Raw genomic sequence first — 20,215 nt, 5'->3', positions numbered from 1 at the left:
GAGGTTGAACACAGGGGTGGAGGGTTGGGGGGGAGTTCAAAATCACCTTCAGCCACTTTGTGAGTTCTAGGCCAGTCTGTGCTACATGAGACCCTGTCTCAAAAAAAGAAAAGGTTAGCCTCCCTTTGTGTCAAGTGTGCTCTGGGGAGGGGACTCAGTGATGGCTTGGAGCCATTGCTCTAGCGCAGTGGTTCTCAACCTTCCTAATGCTGCGATCTTTTAAAACAGTTCCTCATGTCGTGGTGACCCCCAACTATAAAATTATTTCACGGCTACTTTATACCTGCAATTTTACTACTGTTATGAATCATAATGTAAATATCTGATATGCAGCCCCTATGAATGGGTCATTTAACCTCAACAGGGTGGTGACCCTGCTCTAAAGTACTGCTCTAAGTCACCATTCTTCATTCCACAGTGAAGAAGCAGAAGCCCCAAACCATAGAGGTGGTGAAAGCCAAAACCTGAACTAAGAGTCCTGGCTCTTGAGCAGATGCACGGGGCAACTCTACCACAGTCAGGGTAAAGCCAAAGATCTGTGAGTGGTGCTCAGGGGTGGAACCGGAGCACAGCGTGACTGTCTCTGTGGCCCACTGTGTTCATGGATGGTACCTGTTCATATGCTGCTTGGTACTGCTTGACAATCAGCTGTCGCTGTGCATTCGACCGCTCCGTCAGAATGTTGATGAGGGTTTTCTCGTCAGTTCCTAAATGAGAACAAAGTTATTTTATGAGTCAAGGATTCTCCTTATCTGTTTCAAACAACAGATTCAGGGGTCCAAAACAAGCACAGTCAGGAAAGCTTTTTAATTTTTAAGTTTCCAGCTTTTTGCTGGGTTAGAATCTGTGTGTTTGCAGTTTGTTTGTTTGTTTGATTGTTTGTTTTTGAAAAGGAAGTTTATTTAGGTGATTTGAGGGCTGGAAAAATAAAACCCAGTCAAGTCAATCCATGCCTACTCTTTCCTATGCATATGGAAAGGAACATGAAGAACTGTGCTGAGACAATTAAATGTTCATTAGAGATAAAATGAAGTTGGATATCTCTAAATGCTCCTCCCATATGTCAATTCCTTGTAGACTGATGAGCAAGTAAAAATGAAAAAGGCAGGACTTCTAAACCTGGGAAGAAAATGCAGAAGAGCTTTATGACTTTACGATTAAAATGGTACAGTAGATGTGAATCCTAGGGGAAATATTACTAAGCTTGTTTTTGCTAATGTTAAAACTGGGTGATAGTGTTAAAATGTTAGCACGATACTTTCCTGTGACGGGGGAGGGTGGGGGAGGGGTTGCAAACCTTGTCCAGGAGATGGACTAAGAGGAGGAGAATGTTTCTGTGGCTTGAGATTTTACTTAGAAAAGTTTATCTCCAGGCCCAAGAGTACTACTAATTTTGATAATCACGTCAGAGAGCGATTTGGCAAAATTTCTAGTTTAAAAATAAGCATTCTGGCCATCTCCACCCAGAGCTCACAACTCCTGTCCTGTCCTAGAGAAATACTAGCAACTGGGCACAGTGAAGTCTAAGCGGGAGCATTCACCAAGGACTTTTGCACTGTAATAGAAAAGAGTTATAGGCAATTTGAATGTTTCATCAACATTTCCAGTTTATGATATAATATACAATAGACTACTGTGCAGTTAAAACTAATGACCCAGAGCCAAACTTATCAACATGAATAAATCTCAAAAACATTACGTTAAGAGGTAAAAACAGTCGGTCAAAGAATGGATGGTGCACTTGTCTGGTTTTACCGGTTGAAACTATAGAAACTAGTACATACTTAGGCATGTAGCTGTGGTACTGGAAGCCCATAAGTGTAAAGTCTAATTTAGAAAGATGACTTTCTCTAGGTAATGGGGTGAAATAGAACCTGGGAAGACTGTTCTGGACCGCATCAGTCATGGTTTGTGATCATGATGGTGATAGCCAGTTGAAGGAGCTGTTGTGGTGCTGGTAGGATTTAATTGAGCAAACATTACAAATGCTTTATTTACTGAGAGACTCAGCTCTCATGCACTTCTTCATTGCTTCACACTTTAAAATATCCCCTGACAACTTCTCTAATTCAGGATCCAAATTGGGCCAACTGGCTTTTTAGATGGAAACTTTCCTGGCTGGTCTTACCAGCCATACAGGAGGAGCTGAAAAGCTCCACTCACCAAGTCCTCTGATCGCTTTCCGGATAGCTTCGGCATCCACCGACGGGCTAAAGCCTGGATAATCTTTTATGGTTCCTCGAGGTCCAACCTAGAAGGAAAGTTCTGCTAGTTCAAAGCCACATTTTTATTTATACTATAGTTACATATAGACTAAATGTGTATCTCACATGGTCATTGATGAAATTGTATAAAGGTGTTTATGGTTTTTTTTTTTTTAATTCCACTGCCTTCTGTTGACTCTGTGTGACTAAATGACGGCTCACTGAACCAGGCTTGCATACAGCCCACAGGCAGCATGCTCAGAGGATCCTATCTGAGGTCTTGTACTGGCACAGTTCCAGAGAAGATCCCAGAGGCTTTGAATTTGCATACTAAATACCTGGAGCAAATGCTTTTTAAGTTGTTAGGAGAACAGAGCAGAACTTCCAAGCCCTCTGGAAAACCAGCAAGTGCTCTTAACTGCTGAGCCATCTTCCCAGTCCTGTAGGGCATAAGCATGGGAGAGACCTGTGACAGCCCGGGTTCTTGCTGTTCCTGGCATAGTGCAAGATCTCCCATCCCTAGACATACTTGTACTAAACGTAGAAAGAGGCCCCCAAGGTAGGACAAACTGCACATATAAAACATTGTTCCTCTAGGGCAATGAGCTGTTTCAACATCAGAGACTCTGAAGACTGCAGGATTTAAAGTTCCTACATATACATATAAAATATAAGAAAACTTAAATTCTCTTCATCCACCGTATTCCCCAGTGAGGATTCTGAGTAAGCTGCCAATCACATCTCACATTGAGGATGTGAGCAGCTGTGGACTGGAGATGCTGGGATGTGTAAACTGATGTTGACCACTGTGCTTGGGGAACCCTACTCTAAAGAATTAATAAACAAAAATGCTATCGAGACTGTTGTCTTTTATGTTCTGCTTAATGGGCATGTGACAGTTGCCCTAAGATTCTTGTCTGAGAACTCTGCTGACATCTTGGAGCTTCAAGAATAGCATAGAGTATATATATTTTTTAAATAGCTACATTACTAATTTTAAGCACTTAAATTAGAAACACGACAGTGAGCTGAGAAAGACCATACTGCAAAAGAATAAAATATTCTGAAATTGCTGAAGAACTACATGACAGCCAAAAGGATGTTGAAGACCTTCAAAGTCACCATGTCCTCATATAGTATATTCTGACCTTTCAAATAAAAATCTGCACCAATACCAGTAACATCTGACATTCTCTTTTTAAACGGGGACTTTCTACCCTGTTATTGAATGGTATTGACTGTGTTGTTGTGAATTAATATGGTCACATCTACGCTCTTCTGAAGTGTCTATTTTCATGAAAGGACATTATCTTGTCACATTAAAGTGAATGGAAAATTAATGTACTGGCACGGTAGAGACGAGAGCCTGCTGACTCAATAGATGAGACGGAACAATTTGTTTCAATGTTGTCAAACATTGTTTAAAGCACTCCAAAGGAAAAAAAATGAAAACTAACAAGCTAGAATGTGCCAGGTCTAAAGACAATGGAAGCGACTTAATCAGTCGCTTTAACATAATTCTTTGGAGTTCAAGGCTTAATAAGCTTTATAAACTGATAGAGACAACTGACTTCATTACTATCCATTCCCACCTCTGAGTTCTCACTCTTCCCTTATCCACCTACCCCGTCTGTTTGATGCTCTGGAAGGACCCATTAGGTGCCCCCATGCTAGGCACCTTGCATATGTTAACTACAACCTACTGCAGTCTGCAGATTGACTCTGTGTAAATGGCATCAGGATTTAAGGAGACAGCAGAATTTACTTTCATCCACTCAGCTAGCTGAGCCACAGATCTGCCTTTGAATGCAGTCTGTGCTGTTCTACATCACCCCTGCATTTCTGGAATCATGTCTTAGTATCTCCGGAAGCGACATTTTAGAATGCCTGTGACCATGTCCTGGATCTATTTCAGATATACTGAATTTTATTTTTAATGTAAAACCAGGAACTAGGTTCTACATTTTCTTATGAAGTTCAATTCGTGTGATTCTATACCACGAGGTTACTTAACATAGCTTCTTCTGAATACAAGAGAACAATATGGTGGGTCCTTAATGTTCATGTCTTATAAAGATTCAGGGTTTACACTCTCTGGGACCTCTGGCCTGCTCTCTACCACCTACAGAGCAAAATCTATTAAAGTTCCAACTTACAAAATTAGATGAAGATAAAATCCCTAACTCATCATACAACTCTTTTTTCAGGTGAAGGGTGAAATAGGAGAAACAGCTTACATAATAACGGGGTTCTTCTCCCCTTCCTTCCCTCTCTCCTTCTCCAAAATGCACACATACCTGTCAACTTGAAAGAAGCCGTGGGAATCTGGTTTTTATTTAGTTGTTTATTTTGCTGTGCAGGATTCAAACCCCAGGTCCCCATACATGACAACTGAGTGTTCTACCACTGAGCCAAAGCCCAGCCCCAGAACAAGGGAATTCTGAAGTTGAATTCTAGTGAAATACTTAAATGTGTTTTAGCCACTTATATGAACAATATTTCAGGATATACTTGGTAAGACTTGGCTATCCAGGCAATATCTATATAATTTATCAAAAGTGATTTTAAAATAAATAACCAGACTCATATTGTTTAATGCATACCAGATAATGAACGAAAGGTCATACAAACATCTTAGATTTCTTCAGTGATCTTAATGAGGTAGATTCAAAGGAGTTGGAGACACAGCTCAGCTGTTAAGAGCACTTGCTGTTCCAGAGGACTCAAGTTCAGTTCCCAGTGCATAATCAGGAGTCGCACAACCATCTGAAACTCTATAATTGCACAGGATCCAGTGTCATTGGCTTCCAGAGGTACCCACACTCAAATCTCTATGCCTGCATGCTGACACATGCCTACCTACACAGAGTTAAAAATAACAGAACAAGGCTGTGTTCAGTCCCAGAGAGATGGTTTGTCTAACAGAACTTTGTTGGTCAGGAAGGTGCCTAGACTTAAGGCCACCTCCATGTGAACAAGAGGCCCATGTTCTACACCTCATCACCTTGCCAGAGCTGGAGGTTAGGGAACTCTACCTCAATGGTTCTCAAAATGGCTTCCTGGATCAACTCCATAGGAATCTCCTGGAATTTCCAGAGGCATAAATCCTCAAGCCACTTTCATAGAGTCCACAATGATGGGGTTGGACTCAGCATCTGACTTCATGAGACCCTCAGTGGTTTGAATGGATCACCAAGTGGCATAACCAACGCTGCACTTCATTCTTGGTCCCCTAGAAAACTAGAATAAAGCCAGCAAGCAGGACCTGGCTACTGCACGGGTGGAAGCTAAGGAACTCAGTTATGAGGTGTTGTTTTAGGAATGTTGATAGTTACAGCCAAAGCTCTTTGGATTGCCTGTTTCATTGCAGCCTTCCTGTTTTTATTGATTCTTTTTGTTTGTTTGTTTGTTTTGTTTTTCGAGACAAGGTTTCTCTGTGTAGCCCTGGCTGTCCTGGAACTCACTCTGTAGACTAGGCTGGCCTCGAACTCAGAAATTTGCCTGCCTCTGCCTTCCAAGTGCTGGGATTAAAGGCGTACGCCACCACTGCCTGGCCCATTTATTGATTCTTAGTTGAGGTCCTTTCCCTAGTACCGCAGTCAGTGCCAATGGGGAACCTCCATGGACACTTGGCTAAAACACTTTCAAAATCATGCTTGGTCAGCGTTTTACCTACTGTTTTGTGTATATTTAGTTTCTTCCCTTTTCTCAAACTTGACCTTTAAATGCTCCCAAAAGAAAAAAGGATGGTGAAACCCACCGGGAAGTAAAGAAATGAGAAGAAGTAAGAAAACAAACAGGAATTCTTTATAATGAGGACAGTTAGTTGTCGTGTGTCTAGAGCTTTGCTAGGAACACTTTCAATCTCCATGATAAACACAAAAAGCAGACTTGTAAACCCTGAGCCTGGATAGCCAGAGAGATGCTTAAGAACCTTGCCTAAGCCGGGCAGTGGTGGCGCACACCTTTAGTCCCAGCACTTGGGAGGCAGAGGCAGGCAAATTTCTGAGTTCGAGGCCAGCCTGGTCTACAGAGTGAGTTCCAGGACAGCCAGGGCTACACAGAGAAACCCTGTCTTGAAAAATCAAAAACAAACAAACAAACATAAAAATAAAAAAATAAAAGAAGCTTGCCTAAGTTGATACAACCAGATAGTCCCTCCTGCTGTTCAACTTACTAGTCTAGACTAAAATGGCCTTTAAATCTACCTTATGCCAGTAGAATTTTTCTTACTTCCCAAAGCCATCCTTTGGCTAGCCCCAGAGGTGGGTGCCCTGAAGCCACTGACATGGCCACATTACCCTCAGGGCAATTGTCTGCTGTTACCTTGGCAGACTAGTCTCTCTAAACACGGCTGCATCTATTTCTTCATGGACTGTGCACCAGACTTGCAATAAATTGAAGCTCTTTGTTCAAAGGGTGAATAAAAGAGAAACATCGGGTGCCAGCTCTGTTGACACAAAGCATATTTAGAGCCAAATGCTCCAGAGAAAAAATGGCAGCCGCAGTGAGCACATTCCGAAGGTGAGGTAAAGCCATATCACGCATCACTTCATAAAACCCCATAAAAGCCAGATCCAAAAAATTAAGCCCCAGAGAAAACTCGAGGACTCAAGGGCTTTCAGAGAGCCTGGGAGAAATGATTACTCTCTGTGCTCAATGTCAAGATGCTGTCCTGGGTCAGGAAGCTTTATGATACAAAGGGAAATGGAGCAGGCTGCAAAAACCAAAGCAGCCCAAACTTGGAAAGTGTAAGACTTTTTGTTCAATTCTTCAAGTAAGAAATGGCCTTTTAAAACCAAAGGAAGTGTCCTATTAGAGGCCCTGAACTAAAATAGAGTCACATGAGGCAGGTGGCATGAGATCATGCCTCTCCTATGCCAAAGACCTAACCAGCAGCCCAAAGAATGTAACTGTGATTGGATCTAGCTCACTGCCTATGTCAATGGTTGGGATGAAGTCATGCTGCACAGGCATGGGCCTCTGATCCAGTATGACTAGTATCCAGTAAGAAGATAGCTCTGCAAAGACAGACTAGCCTGTGGGTAAGCCTGTGGGGGCATTTTCATGATTGGTGATTATGTGAGAGGGTCCAGCTCACTGCAGGCAGAGCCACCCCTGGCTTGGTGGTCCTATGCGCCATAAGAAGGCAGGCAAACAAGGAAATAGTACTCCTTCATGGCTTCTGCTTCAGCTCCTGCTTCCAGGCCCTTCACAATGTACTATTACCTGAGGTAGACAGTGAAATAAATCCCTTCCTCCTCAAGTTGACCTTAGTCAAGGCCCCTGACCACAGCAAGAAGAACCTTAACTACAACAGGCTCCTCACTTGACTTGGGGTACAAAGTGAGTTTCAAAGCCAGATCTATCATTGAGATGTGGGAGATGAGAGGGAAGGCAGAGGCAGAGTCCAGCTTCTCCACACTCCAGAATATAGCCGTGACTCCCGCCCATGTGGGAACCTGCAAGGTCAGGAAGAGTGAACACACCAGGAAGGAGAGAGGACTGGGATGTCTCCAACCAAGTAAGAAATGGGCAGTTAGGGCCCCCAGGACTCCTCAAACTCCACCTGCTGTGACCTTGCATTCTCCCTTCTCCTTACAGTTATGACCCAGGTCCAAGACAACTTTGAAATAAGACATGGATGGAGCTCTGAGCTTCTCTCCCACACCAAGCCTCTCCCCAGGACTCCTGCCATGCTCTCTTTGAGTACTTGTCTTAATGGAGCTCTCCTTTAGGTGGGAAGTCTTTCTCTCTGTTTTCAGGACCCCATCATGGCTGCTGATGGGTCTCTTCTGAAGGGTCTCACCTGTCCTTTTTACAGGGCTTAAACCACTTACAATATCTTTCATTACTTATAAAAGTACCATCACAGATTCTCTCATCCTGGCACTCTGAACCTTCCTTGTGATCCCACACACAACTGTCTCTCAACTGGATAAGCTACAGAAATGAGATCCAGTGTCCCCATCTGTCAAACAGCAAAGTCCCCAGAAAGAAGGGAGTGGTCAGGCAGGGAAGGGTGGCCACGCTCTGACTGTCCCCAGGAACACATGATCACTGGTGAATTTGACCCATCCACAGATTGCTGCTTGCAGCATTCCACAACATTTCCACCATTAAGGATCCCCCCTCTCCCACATACCCCATTCTTATGGTTTTAGGGAGCAGAGCCAGGGCCTTCTGCACTACAGGCAAGCACTTGATCACTGTGCTACATCGACAACAGCAAAGGCAGGTTCTTCATGTCTGCTACATGACTGGCATGTTCAGAATATCTCATTTCTCCAATCCTCATTATATTCACCTATTTTCCTAGTGACTATAGATATAACTTACAGTCAAAGCTTCTAAGCTTTTGCTTTAAGAGACTGCAGTTTGTGTCGTTACAATTTCATTAAAAAATAAAGGCAGGTAAGGTTTCAGAAACCCAGCTCTTCAATGCGAGTCACAAGGTGGTTTGATGAGGATATATTCAGCTCTGTCCTGGTTCTTGGCAAAGAGTTTCAAAAACCCTTGGAATTTCCTGAGTGGTGGGAGTGCCTTTGTTCTGTGCCTGAGGTGACTCATCATGGTCCTTTGACAGGTTCAGGATGAGAGCTGGTCACCAGAAAGACCACATGATATAGAGGGCTGAGATTGGAGCCAGCTCCACCTCTTGGGAAGGAAAGGAATCTGGATATTGAATTCAATGCTACAATAACAAGTTAATAGTTTAATCAGTCATGTCCAATTAAAACCTTGACCACTGGCTCAGGGAACTTCCCTGTTGGTGAAGATGCTAATGTGCAGGAAAGTCAGTGTGCTCTGACCTCACAGTGGAGGGACATGCCGATACACACACACACACACACACACACACACTTAAAAATTTTTTTTTATTATTTTTTGTGCTTGGGAGTTTTTCCTGCACTTGTCTATGCACCATGTGCATGCCTGGAGCCTGAGGAGGCTACAAAAGATCACTGGATCCCTGTATCTTGAGTTACAGACAGTTGTCATCTACCATGTAAGTACTGGGAATTGAACCCAGGTCCTCTAGAAAAATAGCTAGTGAACTTAGCCACTGAGCCATTTCCCTAGTCCCTGCTATTGTGTCTTAATAGAAAGTTACATCCTAGAGCTGGAGAGATAGCTCAGTGGTTCCTAACATCCGCATCAGGCAGCTTACAATGTCCTGTAACATCAGATCCACATGATCTAAAACCTCTGGCCTCCAGACACCTGTACATACATTTATACATGCAGGAACCCACATAGAAATAAAAATAAAATGTTTTCAAAGTGTTATAAGCAATTCTATATTGCGAGGCAACATCCAACAAGAAACTGTGAGTTCCAGGCTAGACACCAGGGTCAGATGAAACATAAACGAAGACTTGGAAAATGTCAGAACAAAAGACATACTGGTGCACCAGAGATTACATATCAAAAACAGTGGCAGAGATTCAACATCTTCAATTAGAACATGAAGAAACCAGACATCACCTCCTGCTCTTCAGCAGGAATGTACTGAGACACTATCTGAGAATTTCTTCCTTGACCCTGTTCTGTCAGCAGCAATGTGGGCAGGGCCAGAGACAGAGTTCCTTCGAGACACTGAATGTGAAGTCAGATTCCTGACTGCACCACAGAAAACAATCTTGGGACAAGCCTGGTTTACACATGAGCATTGTAGAGGAAGAGAGTGATGGAAAAGGACAGCCCATGTTCACAGAAACGGGCACCACACAGCTTCCTGGGCCACGATTCTCTAGGGGAAGTTGTCATGGGCTGCACTGGGAGCTTGGGGATTTTGAGCTCATGACATCAACAGATCACTAACTGGACAGACTGACTTCAGCACAGACCCATTTGTATGAAGCTGGCTCCAGCCTACTCCCAAGAGGATCCTGGAGGCAGTCCCTGAAATATAACTTAAGAACTTCGTTATTTAAGGAATTTATGTCCTTTTAAAAAGATAGTCCTGGGGGGGCTGGTGAGATGGCTCAGTCAGTAAGACCACCCAACTGCTCTTCCAAAGGTCTGAAGTTCAAATCCCAGCAACCACATGGTGGCTCACAACCATCCGTAATGAGATCTGACTCCCTCTTCTGGAGTGTCTGAAGACAGCTACAGTGTACTTATATATAATAAAAATAAATAAATCTTTAAAAAAAAAAGATAGTCCTGCTTAAATCAATCTCTCTCTCTCTCCCTCTCTCCCTCTCTCCCTCTCTCCCTCTCTCCCTCTCTCCCTCTCCATTCCCCCTACCCCCATTTGGTGGTTTCTACTTTACATTTCAAGAGTTGTTTGGTAAGTGAGCCATTAAATAGGATTGCAGTTAATATGGTAAAACCATAAGGCATACCATGGGGTACGGCTTTTTATAGTAAACAAAGTTTTGAGATTCCCAGGAAACTTTGAGTTCTCATCTAGGAAAAGACTTAAAGGTCACATGCACTCGGTTGTCAAACGTGGCTCCCTGCTATTTTAACATTCTTATTTGAAATTAGCTCCAGGTAAAAGGAATGTCTCTATACAGGCAATTGTCACAGCAAGCGTGCTGGAGTTCATGACTTTCAGCTGGCTGGTGACTCTAACCAGACCCCAGAATGAGAGGCTCCTTGCCTTTCTCGTGTCTCCTTAATTTTCTCTTTCAGCCCCGAGTTAATTACAATAAACTAACCACGTGCTGGTAACCTCCCACTGCCCCAGAGCTGTGTAGGGATGGGCGGCTTAGATAACATATTTGTGCCTGGGTGTGTATTTGCTTTTGTGTGCAAGGAGGAAAAAAAAACAAGAATGAGCTCAGAGGAGCCTCGGACATAAATTCCTTAAATAACCAAGTTCTTAGGTTGTCTTTCAGGGACTTCCTCCAGAATCCTCTCGGGAGTAGGCTGGAGCCAGCTTCATACAAATGGGTCTGTGCTGAAGTCAGTATGTCCAGTCATGACCTGTTAACGTCATGAGCTCAATCCCCAAGCCCCCAGTGTAGCCCATGACAACTTCTCCTAGAGAATTGTGGCCCAGGAAGCTGTGTGATGCCCGTTTCTGCTTGTGCCACACAACACTAAGACTCCCGCTTTGCACCATCCGCTTAGAAAGCAGTTGGTCCCCTCCCACTTCCTAAAAAGCCCTCTGCTGCTATCTTACAGAGGTAGCTCTGGGCAGCTTAGCTCGTGGAGTCCCTGTCAGTCAACTATGCAATAAATATTTTTTTTCCCCTCATAGCAACACAGTGCCACAGTACTGGTCTGTATGTCTGTGTACCATGTGCTTGCCTGGAGCCTGCAGAGGCTACAAAAGACCACACTGGATTCCTGCATCTTGAGTTACAGACAGTTATCATCCACTATGTGAGTGCTGGGAATTGAACCCAGGTCCTCAGGAAGAACAGCTAGTGTCCCTGATATTGTGTCTTCATAGAAAGCTACACTCCTGGAGCTGGAGAGATGGCTTGGTGGTTCCTAGCACCCACATCAGGCAGCTTACAGACTTCTGATGTAGCATCAGATCCACATGATCTAACACCTCTGGTCTCCCCAGACTTGGGCACACTAGTGTCAGCAAATCTTTGTGTCATAGCAGAACTTTCTGATAAGATGATTAAAGCCAGAAGGCTGGGGAGGTAGCTTGGTCAGTGAAGTGCTTGCTTGGTGAGCATGAAGGGCTGAATTCAGATCCTCTGCACCAGTGTGAAAAGCCATTAGCAGCAGAGTGTGACTGTGATCCCAGAGCTGGAAGTCAGACACAGGAGTCTTACTGTTTAGGAGTCCCTTTTTTTTTTTTTAAAGACACACAAAAGTTTGTTTTTTTATCATTTTGTTCTAACTGTTATTAAATTTTCTAGAACAATAGTATTATTGAATTATGATGTTATTACAAATTATGACACAATTTAAATACTCAAAGAAAGTGAGATTTTAAATTCCAAGCTACCAAAAAGCATATTGAGAAATCTTGATCACGTTCTCCACAGATGATAAAATTTAAAAGGCAGGGGACATCCTAGACACAGTGGGCAGCAACAGATAATGAACTTCATCATACAAGGAGAAGTACTTGTATAATACGGGGGGAGAGGTGGGCGAGGAGAGAGGAGAGAGAGAGAAAGAGAGAGACAGAGACAGAGAGACAGAGAGAGACAGAGAGAGACAGAGAGAGACAGAGAGAGACAGAGAGAGACAGAGAGGGAGAGGCCCTACAGAGCAGATTCATTTTTTCCTCTAGAGGGCTGGAGGTTTTAAGTAGTTTTGGTGGCTTGAGTTGCCCTTTCTTTAATTTTGGACTGACCAGGTTAAACAAAGAAAAGGAAACTAATAGGCCCACAGCTTCAGGTAAATACAGTCAGGACTCAGGACCTGCACTGAACATATTTGACCAGCCTGAATCAGTCAGCCAGAGGGGAGGGACCCTGCTAGCTAGAAAAGCAGGGCAGGCTTTTGTCTCAAGTCTCAAGTGAGAGATAAGCCGGAAGTCTGCATCTTTATTGCTAGCCTCCTGACCCTTCTTAGTCCCTGACTCCCCCGCCACCATGCTAGCTCCCAGGCTCTGGGCTCCCCAAGCTTCCCAGGCCCCCCTCCTTCTAGATACCAGTTCCTGGCATGGTTTCCCCGACTCCCTTCTATACTCCCTCCCTCCCAGATAGCCTTGGCCATGACCAGTCTCCTTTCTCTCTGCTCTCTACCAGATGCCTCTGGCTGTTCTCTCTCTGTCTCTCTCTGTCTCTCTCTCTCCTACAGTCTTTACTACACTCTTGCTTACAGCCTTCACATACATCCTTACATGTTCATAAGCACTTACATGGACACATACAAGAATATTAAGCCTGAAAAATTATTTTTTGGTAAATATCAACCCATCTAAAATGCATAGTTCAGTAGTAGTGAGACTATTCACGTTGTTCTGAAACAATTACCAGAACCTTATCATACTGTGGAACACAAATTCTATGCAGTCTTAACCATAACAACCCCTTGCCCTCCCGTGGTCCAGGAAACCACAGTCCTCTGCGTATTTCATAGGAGGAGTTGTGCAATGTTTATCTTTTCACGACTGTCTTATTTTACTAGCTGAACATACTCATGGTTCACCCGTTTTTAAGATAACTTCCATTCTAGGGCTGGATGATATTCCACATTGTGCACATGGAACAAACACACTTGTGTATCCTTCCCCTGTTCATTCAGAGTCGGTTCCTAGCTATTGAAATCTTATGTTTATATTGAAAAATATACTGCTATGAGAATCAGTTCATATTGCAGATAGGACTGTGAGATAATTAAAGAGATTTGGCAGGTGTGTGTGTGTGTGTGTGTGTGTGTGTGTGTGTGTGTGTGTGAATATGTGTATTGTGTGTGTGAGAGAGTATGTGTGGTGTGTGTGTGTGTGTGTGTGTGTGTGTGTTTGGTGGGAGTGGCACTGAAGTAGCCCAAACTGTCAAGAACTTTTTATGTAGTTGAGAATATCCATAAACTCCTGATTCACCTGCCAAGTGCTGGGATTATGGGTTTTGTATGGCCACGTGCAGCAAAAAATACCTTTGACTTGTTCATGCAGTGCTGAGGGTGGGACCTAGTGCCTTAGCACATGCTAGGTAAGCACTGGACCTAGTGCCTTAGCACATGCTAGGTGTGCACTCCACCATGGAGGAACATTGCCAACTAACTGCTTTACCTTCAATTTATAGTCATTTGCTATGGCTGACTGCAACAGGAAACTCTATCCTGTGTCTCACCCTCAACCCCAGTGTCTCTGAGCCTGTCAAATGTGTCAGTAGACTTCATGCTAATTTTCTAGTGGACCCCAGCTCACATTTTGAGAAGCCTCTTCACCTGACTCTTTTGGAGACGAAGAAAGCCAGAGGGCTTTCAGGTATGGAGAGCACTAAAGTTGGCTCTTGACCAGTGCTCGGCACAGCTCCCCTGCATGGTGCACACCTCTGCATGCTTTTCCTTCAAGTTCTCTTACTCATAAAATGTACTCATGGCTTAAAGCCACAAGAGTAGATAGAGGGACATGAGAAAGAGTCAACTACCCGAGGTGCCACCTGCCTAGGAAGTTGTCAGAGATGCTTTGTGCCTGTATCTCTTCCATGTCCTTTTTTTATACAGAGCCTCTGCATCTACCACTCCTGTAACTTGAGCTTATCACTAATAACACATTCTGGTACAGTTTCTAATGTCATTTCATAGAGCTGAATATTTTCCCTACATTTTTTTAAATAATTACATTAAAATGGCTGCAAGTTAAAAAAAAAACCAAGTAATTTGTACCTACTGGGTAATCATTACATTGTCTGCATATTTCCAATCATACAAGCAAATATGCTTTGAGCCATGTTTTTCAACCTTCATTCACATTCATGATACATAAGAAGTAGAGTTGCTGGAATAAAGGACAAGAACATTTAACAATGACGGATGCTGACCCGAATGCTGTCCAAAAGTCTAACCAGCGCCTATGGACAGTTTGAAGGTTCCTAGTGAGTGCATAACTTTGTCTTGCTATTTTCTCCAGCTACCTACCTCTTCAGTAGAAAATGGTTCCTTTTCCCAGGAATTCTGGCGTTTCCTTAGTTCTGAGAGGTTCTGTCTACAGATGAATTGGATACTTGCAATTCCTTCCACTTGCTACTTTGTGTCTACAGTTTCCCATTGAGCTCATTTTTGAAATTGCTTTAGTCAAGTCATTTGTGTGTTACAGAAATAAATCTGCCTGATGTTCTACAAACGTGTTGCCCTGAAGGTTATCTTCTCATTCTATTTATGATGTTGCTGCCACAGTTACAGATTTATACATAAACAAATTAAAGAAAACCTTTTGTCTTTTGCTTTAGGCCTATGGTTGTAATGGCCTTACCCATTTCAAATTAATTCTAAAAGATCCACTTGAGCTTTATGTTTTGTATAATTGTGTATTTATTGATTTATTTTATATGCATGCATGTATGTGCATGCATGTATGTATGCTCATGGTCATGTGGCAGTATGTGTGTGCAGGTATGTGGAGGTCACAGGAGAGCACTGCATTTCATTCCTGGGGAGCTGTTCTCTGTAGTTTTTGAGACAGGGGCTCCCATAAGGACCTGGGCCTTGCCACTGTAAGCACGTTACTAACCATTCCCTCACTTCTATGCTTTATGCATTTAAAATTTATTTTGATGTAAGAGGGGAAGTGGAATATAGATTTACTTTCCCCCTACAAGTCTTTCTAATTTTGCTAACAGAAGAAACTATCTTTCCTTGCTGATAATAAATGTCATCTTTATCGTTGTGTAGGCTGAGCTATACACTACATTTATTCTCCATTAAGGCCTCTTTGCTAAGTATGGACCGCTATTATACCCTTAAAAATGTTTACTGTATGTGTGTATGTAGGAAGGGGGGGGGGTGTTACATGCACATAAATACAGGTGTCCTTCCTGTGAGGCTGGAGCCACAGGCGGTTGTACCCAGCCTCATGTGGATTCTGAGAACTGAAACCCAGTCTCTACATTTAAGTGTAGTTTTGAAGCATGACACCAGCCCCTCTGATACATTTTTACTACTAGTCCTTCTTAGATAAGTTCTCCCTACATAGCTCGGTCTCTCCCAACACTTGACATTCTCCTGCCTTAACTTTCCGAGCTCTGGAGTTACAGATACATGCCACCACACCTGCTTATGACACATATACTTTACTATTCTTAAATGTGCTCTAGCTTTTGGCTATTTTTTAAATAGTTAATCAACTTTCCTTTTTTTATATATAGTAGTTTGTCCTTCTGTTTGACTCATGTAAGCCACGGTGCTTTGGCTTTTACTCACCCAGATAGAGGCCATGACAGTCCACCTTTCTCTCAAGCCGAGATCACAGCAACTTAGAAAAGAAACAAAGTATTAAAGGGACAAAGCCATGTTGTGATTCAGCACACAACATTTTCAGTCCAAATCTTAATGCTTAATCCAGAAAGCAACAGTCAGCAGGCAATGAGAAACTTCTCCGGAAGAGGGTGTGTATCTGACATCAAGAAACCTGTTCCCTGAGCAAGGATTAAGTAAGCATTTAGCAATTTCAACTGCTAGCAGAGTCATTCTGGTCTGGCCAACTGTCCTCAGTACACCAGTTAGACAGAGATAAGTAAGAATCAAAAGAAAGGAGATTTACTCAAAGTGGCCCATGGGGAAGAGGAACAAACAAGGAGGTACAGCAACCCCCACATCTGCCTTCAGGGTACTGACATGGAGGAGACAGTTAAGCAGTACTGCCTGAGAAGACTTCCCTGGAAACTAACTTTCTTTCTTTCTTTCTTTCTTTCTTTCTTTCTTTCTTTCTTTCTTTCTTTCTTTCTTTCTTTCTTTCTTTCTTTCTTTCTTCCTTCCTTCCTTCCTTCCTTCCTTCCTTCCTTCCTTCCTTCCTTCCCCTCTCTCCTTCTCCTCCTCCTCCTCCTCCTCCTCCTCCTCCTCCTCCTCCTCCTCCTCCTCCTCCTCCTCCTCCTCTTCTTCTTCTTCTTCTTCTTCTTCTTCTTCTTCTTCTTCTTCTTCTTCTTCTTCTTCTTCTTCTTCTTCTTCTTTGGTTTTTCGAGACAGGGTTTCTCTGTATAGTCCCTGGCTGTCCTGGAACTCACTCTGTAGACTAAGCTGGCCTCGAACTCAGAAATCCACCAGCCTCTGCTTCCCAAGTGCTGGGATTAAAGGCATGCACCACCACTGCCCAGCTCCCTGGAAACTTTCAATCTTTAAATACTCCATCTCTATAGTGTGGTAGCCAAAGCAAAAGACCCAGGTGTCCTTTTCCCTCCCTCCTGCCTTAGAACAGCTATAAAGAGGTCATGTTGGCTCTGGACCTTTGCAGGCTGCAAAAGGAGGAGGAGGAGGAGAGGGAGAGGGAGAGGGAGAGGGAGAGGGAGAGGGAGAGGGAGAGGGAGAGGGAGAGGGAGAGGGAGAGGGAGAGGGAGAGGGAGAGGGAGAGGGAGAGGGAGAGGGAGAGGGAGAGGGAGAGGGAGAGGGAGAGGGAGAGGGAGAGGGAGAGGGAGAGGGAGAGGGAGAGGGAGAGGGAGAAGAAAGAAGAAGAAGAAGAAGAAGAAGAAGAAGAAGAAGAAGAAGAAGAAGAAGAAGAAGAAGAAGAAGAAGAAGAAGAAGAAGAAAAAGAAGAAGTTGAAGTTGATCCTCACCCTTAAAGCAAGACAAATTCTAGCTGGGTTTGCACTGATTCCTTGCCTGTACATTTTAAAAGATCCAAGCCTACGCAGTTTGTTATAAATACCCATGTCTACTCTTTGAGGAAGTCAGGCTAGTTCCAAGTAGGTAGAGACAGGAAAAGGGCCACTTCCTTGAACCCAGGCACACCTTCCATAAGTAAACATTACTCAGATGTGCTGGCTTGTCTCCAGTGTCGATTCAGAAATACAAACTGTTCCCACCCATCCTGGCAACAAAATATTCTAAAACTTCAGTGGCAGTTCAGGGCCAAAGATGGACCTGAAACCACATTAATAGTCACTGGAAGTATTTAGCCCTGATTTTTGCTCATTCTCTGAAACTTCTGTGTTCTCTCTTTTCTTTTTCTTTTTTGTTTTGTTTTGTTTTGGGGGGGGGGGGCAGAAGTGAGACAGGGTTTCTCTGTGTAGCCCTGGCTGTCCTGGAACTCACTCTGTAGACCAGGCTGGCCTCGAACTCAGAAATCTACCTGCCTCTGCCTCCCAAGTGCTGGGATTAAAGGTGTGCGCCACCACTGCTCCCCTGGCCTGTCCTCTCTAATTAAAGGTTCTGACCCTCTATCTCTCTCCAGAGTATACAGTGGATACAGGATAAGGTTGCTTCTTGTCATGTACAACAGGCCTTTCCATTTTGGTCCCAAATGCAGCTGTGTTCAGAGCTGAGGAGTTTCATAAGCAACTGGACCAGGAATGGTCACTTTAACCTCAGCAATAGATCGATCCATTGATGGTTTCCTAATTTAATGGGAAACAGTGGAAGCTTAAGGGCTAAGACTCCCTAAAGGGAGCAGATCCATTAGGAGCAGCATGCCTCAGAGGTCTCTGTTTTCTCCCTGGCACTGCCCACACTTGGTCTCTGCGTCTTGGTGGCCATGAGGTGGGTATTCTCCTCTGTCAGGGACTCTGTTACAGGCATGTCCTGCCTCACGTAGAATGATTAGCAATGGAGCCAGCTGACCCGAACTGAGCTAAAAATCTCTGAAACCATGAGCTAAAAAGACATCTTTCCTCCTTTTAAATTCTTCCTCCCAGATGTTCTGTCACACAGACAAAAAGCTAACACATCTCTTAATGCGAGACCTAATTTGAGTCAGGATTTCCTCATGTGTAAAACAGGGAGAAGGTTGTTTCTATTGCTGGGAGGAAATAAGATAGATTATGCTGTCAGCCAACATCTTGTGTTTTTACTAGGTGCCAGGTGACAGGCAAAGTGTTAGAAAGTGAGCTCTCAAAGCTGGGGATTTGTGCAATGTTTATTCACTGGTGTATATGAAAAAAAACTGTATTCAATGATTTAAACATAAGCCTCAGAATAACCTAGTTAGTGAGAGAGACATCATTAACAGCACAGGAAGATGCTGGAGGCACAGGAAGCAATAGTGAAATCCCCACCATAGAGTCAACCTGACTGAACCTAGGCATCTAGACTGCAAAGGAATGAACTGTTAATTCCCATGCCCTGTGGCCCCTGACCCAAACTGATGCTTGACATTTGTTGATCCAATATAATGTGGAAATTTCTAAGATGTATTATCAAGCCATCCTTTAAGCTTGTAAAAAGTAGAGAACTACTCCATAGTGCAAGCCAAGTGACCTAACAATAGAGCTTTAAACACATCCTTCCTGAAGGGGATTATAGCAGCTACATCATTTTCTTGTACTTCCTCCTGCTGGCATTTCTACCGATTTCTCAACACCAACAGATCTGAGGACAGTGGTCTGATCTTCGTTAGTGTTTAAAAGTACCTTTCTAGGCAGTTTGAAACTTCCACCTTCAGGAAAACCAGGAACAATTCTTCATAGAATAACCTTTTAGTCTATTTTTATGATGTTGTGAGGAGTAGAAACTGAAGTTCTTTCGGGGGCAGGAACCTCTTCTCTTTAACGCACCTCCTGGGGAAGCATTTTGCCCTGGCTGCTCAACTTTCTATTGGCACAGGACCCAGAACTTCTATATATGGCTATTTGCAGTCACAAACCACATACCTCTACCTCTGATACCTCACCTGCTGACTCAAGAGGCAGGGGAGGTGATTCATGTCTAGTGAATAGAATTCTGTTGCAATCAAAGAAAACGGTGTCTTTAAAAAGAGAAAACCGAAGTTCCCCAACTCTCAAAGTCCAATACTCCAATTCATCTTTCTCCTACCTATACAAAGTAAAGCTAAAATACACTTGGAGGAGAAAAAGAGCTCTCATGGGAGCGGTAGGAAAAAGTTCTCAGCACAGAACTCTGAGCAGGGGCAGGAGACTTTCCTCTATCCCTTTTTCTTTTAAATGTTCCCAAGACCTTTAGGATGTGAGCTTGGGCTGCAAGACCCTAAGTTTGATAACTTACTCAGCTCGGCCCTTGCGCCCCCCCCAGGTCAAGTCCCTTCTATTTCCATAGAGGGACGAGGGCTTGGGGGAGGGGAGGTAAGGGGACGGCCTGGGAGCAAGCTGCGCTCACGACCTGGGGACCCCGCGGGAACCTGATGCTCCGTGGGTGTAGAGGGGCGGGCGTGGGAAACTTACCCTTGGGGCCGCGAGGCGAAGCCCAGGGAGAAGCTCTGCGAAGGTGAACGATCTGCGATCTGCGGTAGCTCCAGGCTAGCCTGGGTGGCGACCCAGACCCCACCCTTCCTCAGCCCCTCCTTCTGTTTCTACTCATGGACCGCCCAGACCGCTTGCAAGTGGTTCTTGGATCCCGGATCATGACCTACCCACCACGCCCCCCTCGCAAGCCCTCCCCTTCCCCTGTCTCCCTCACACCCTCCTCCCGCTTCCTCCAAACCCAAACCCTTTCCTCCGTCTCCTTTCTTTTCACTTTTCTCACCCCCGCAACTCCCC

General features: G+C 43.9%; 1 protein-coding gene across 2 annotated transcripts in view; it reads right to left on the bottom strand.

Annotated features, from left to right (window-relative positions):
• The window catches only part of Anxa3 (annexin A3), a 56,537-nt gene extending 36,534 nt beyond the window's left edge, over window positions 1-20,003 (bottom strand). Inside the window, exons 1-4 of one of the 2 annotated variants that reach the window (XM_021162527.3) lie at window positions 19,901-20,003; window positions 15,996-16,047; window positions 2,164-2,251; window positions 613-707 (exon numbers count right to left, since the gene is read on the bottom strand). In XM_021162527.3, the coding sequence (XP_021018186.2) occupies window positions 613-707; window positions 2,164-2,251; window positions 15,996-16,010 (198 nt within the window). In that variant the 5' untranslated portion in view covers window positions 16,011-16,047; window positions 19,901-20,003. Of the gene's footprint in view, window positions 1-612; window positions 708-2,163; window positions 2,252-15,995; window positions 16,048-17,341; window positions 17,397-19,900 lie in introns of those variants that run through there. The other variant, XM_029477951.2, reaches the window with a different exon arrangement.
• Window positions 20,004-20,215: the final 212 nt, after the last annotated feature.

The sequence above is a fragment of the Mus caroli genome, unplaced genomic scaffold, assembly GCF_978045245.1.
Source record: "Mus caroli unplaced genomic scaffold, Mus_caroli_1 scaffold_4, whole genome shotgun sequence".
Lineage (NCBI taxonomy): Eukaryota > Metazoa > Chordata > Mammalia > Rodentia > Muridae > Mus > Mus caroli.
This window is presented reverse-complemented; position numbering and strand designations above follow the sequence as displayed.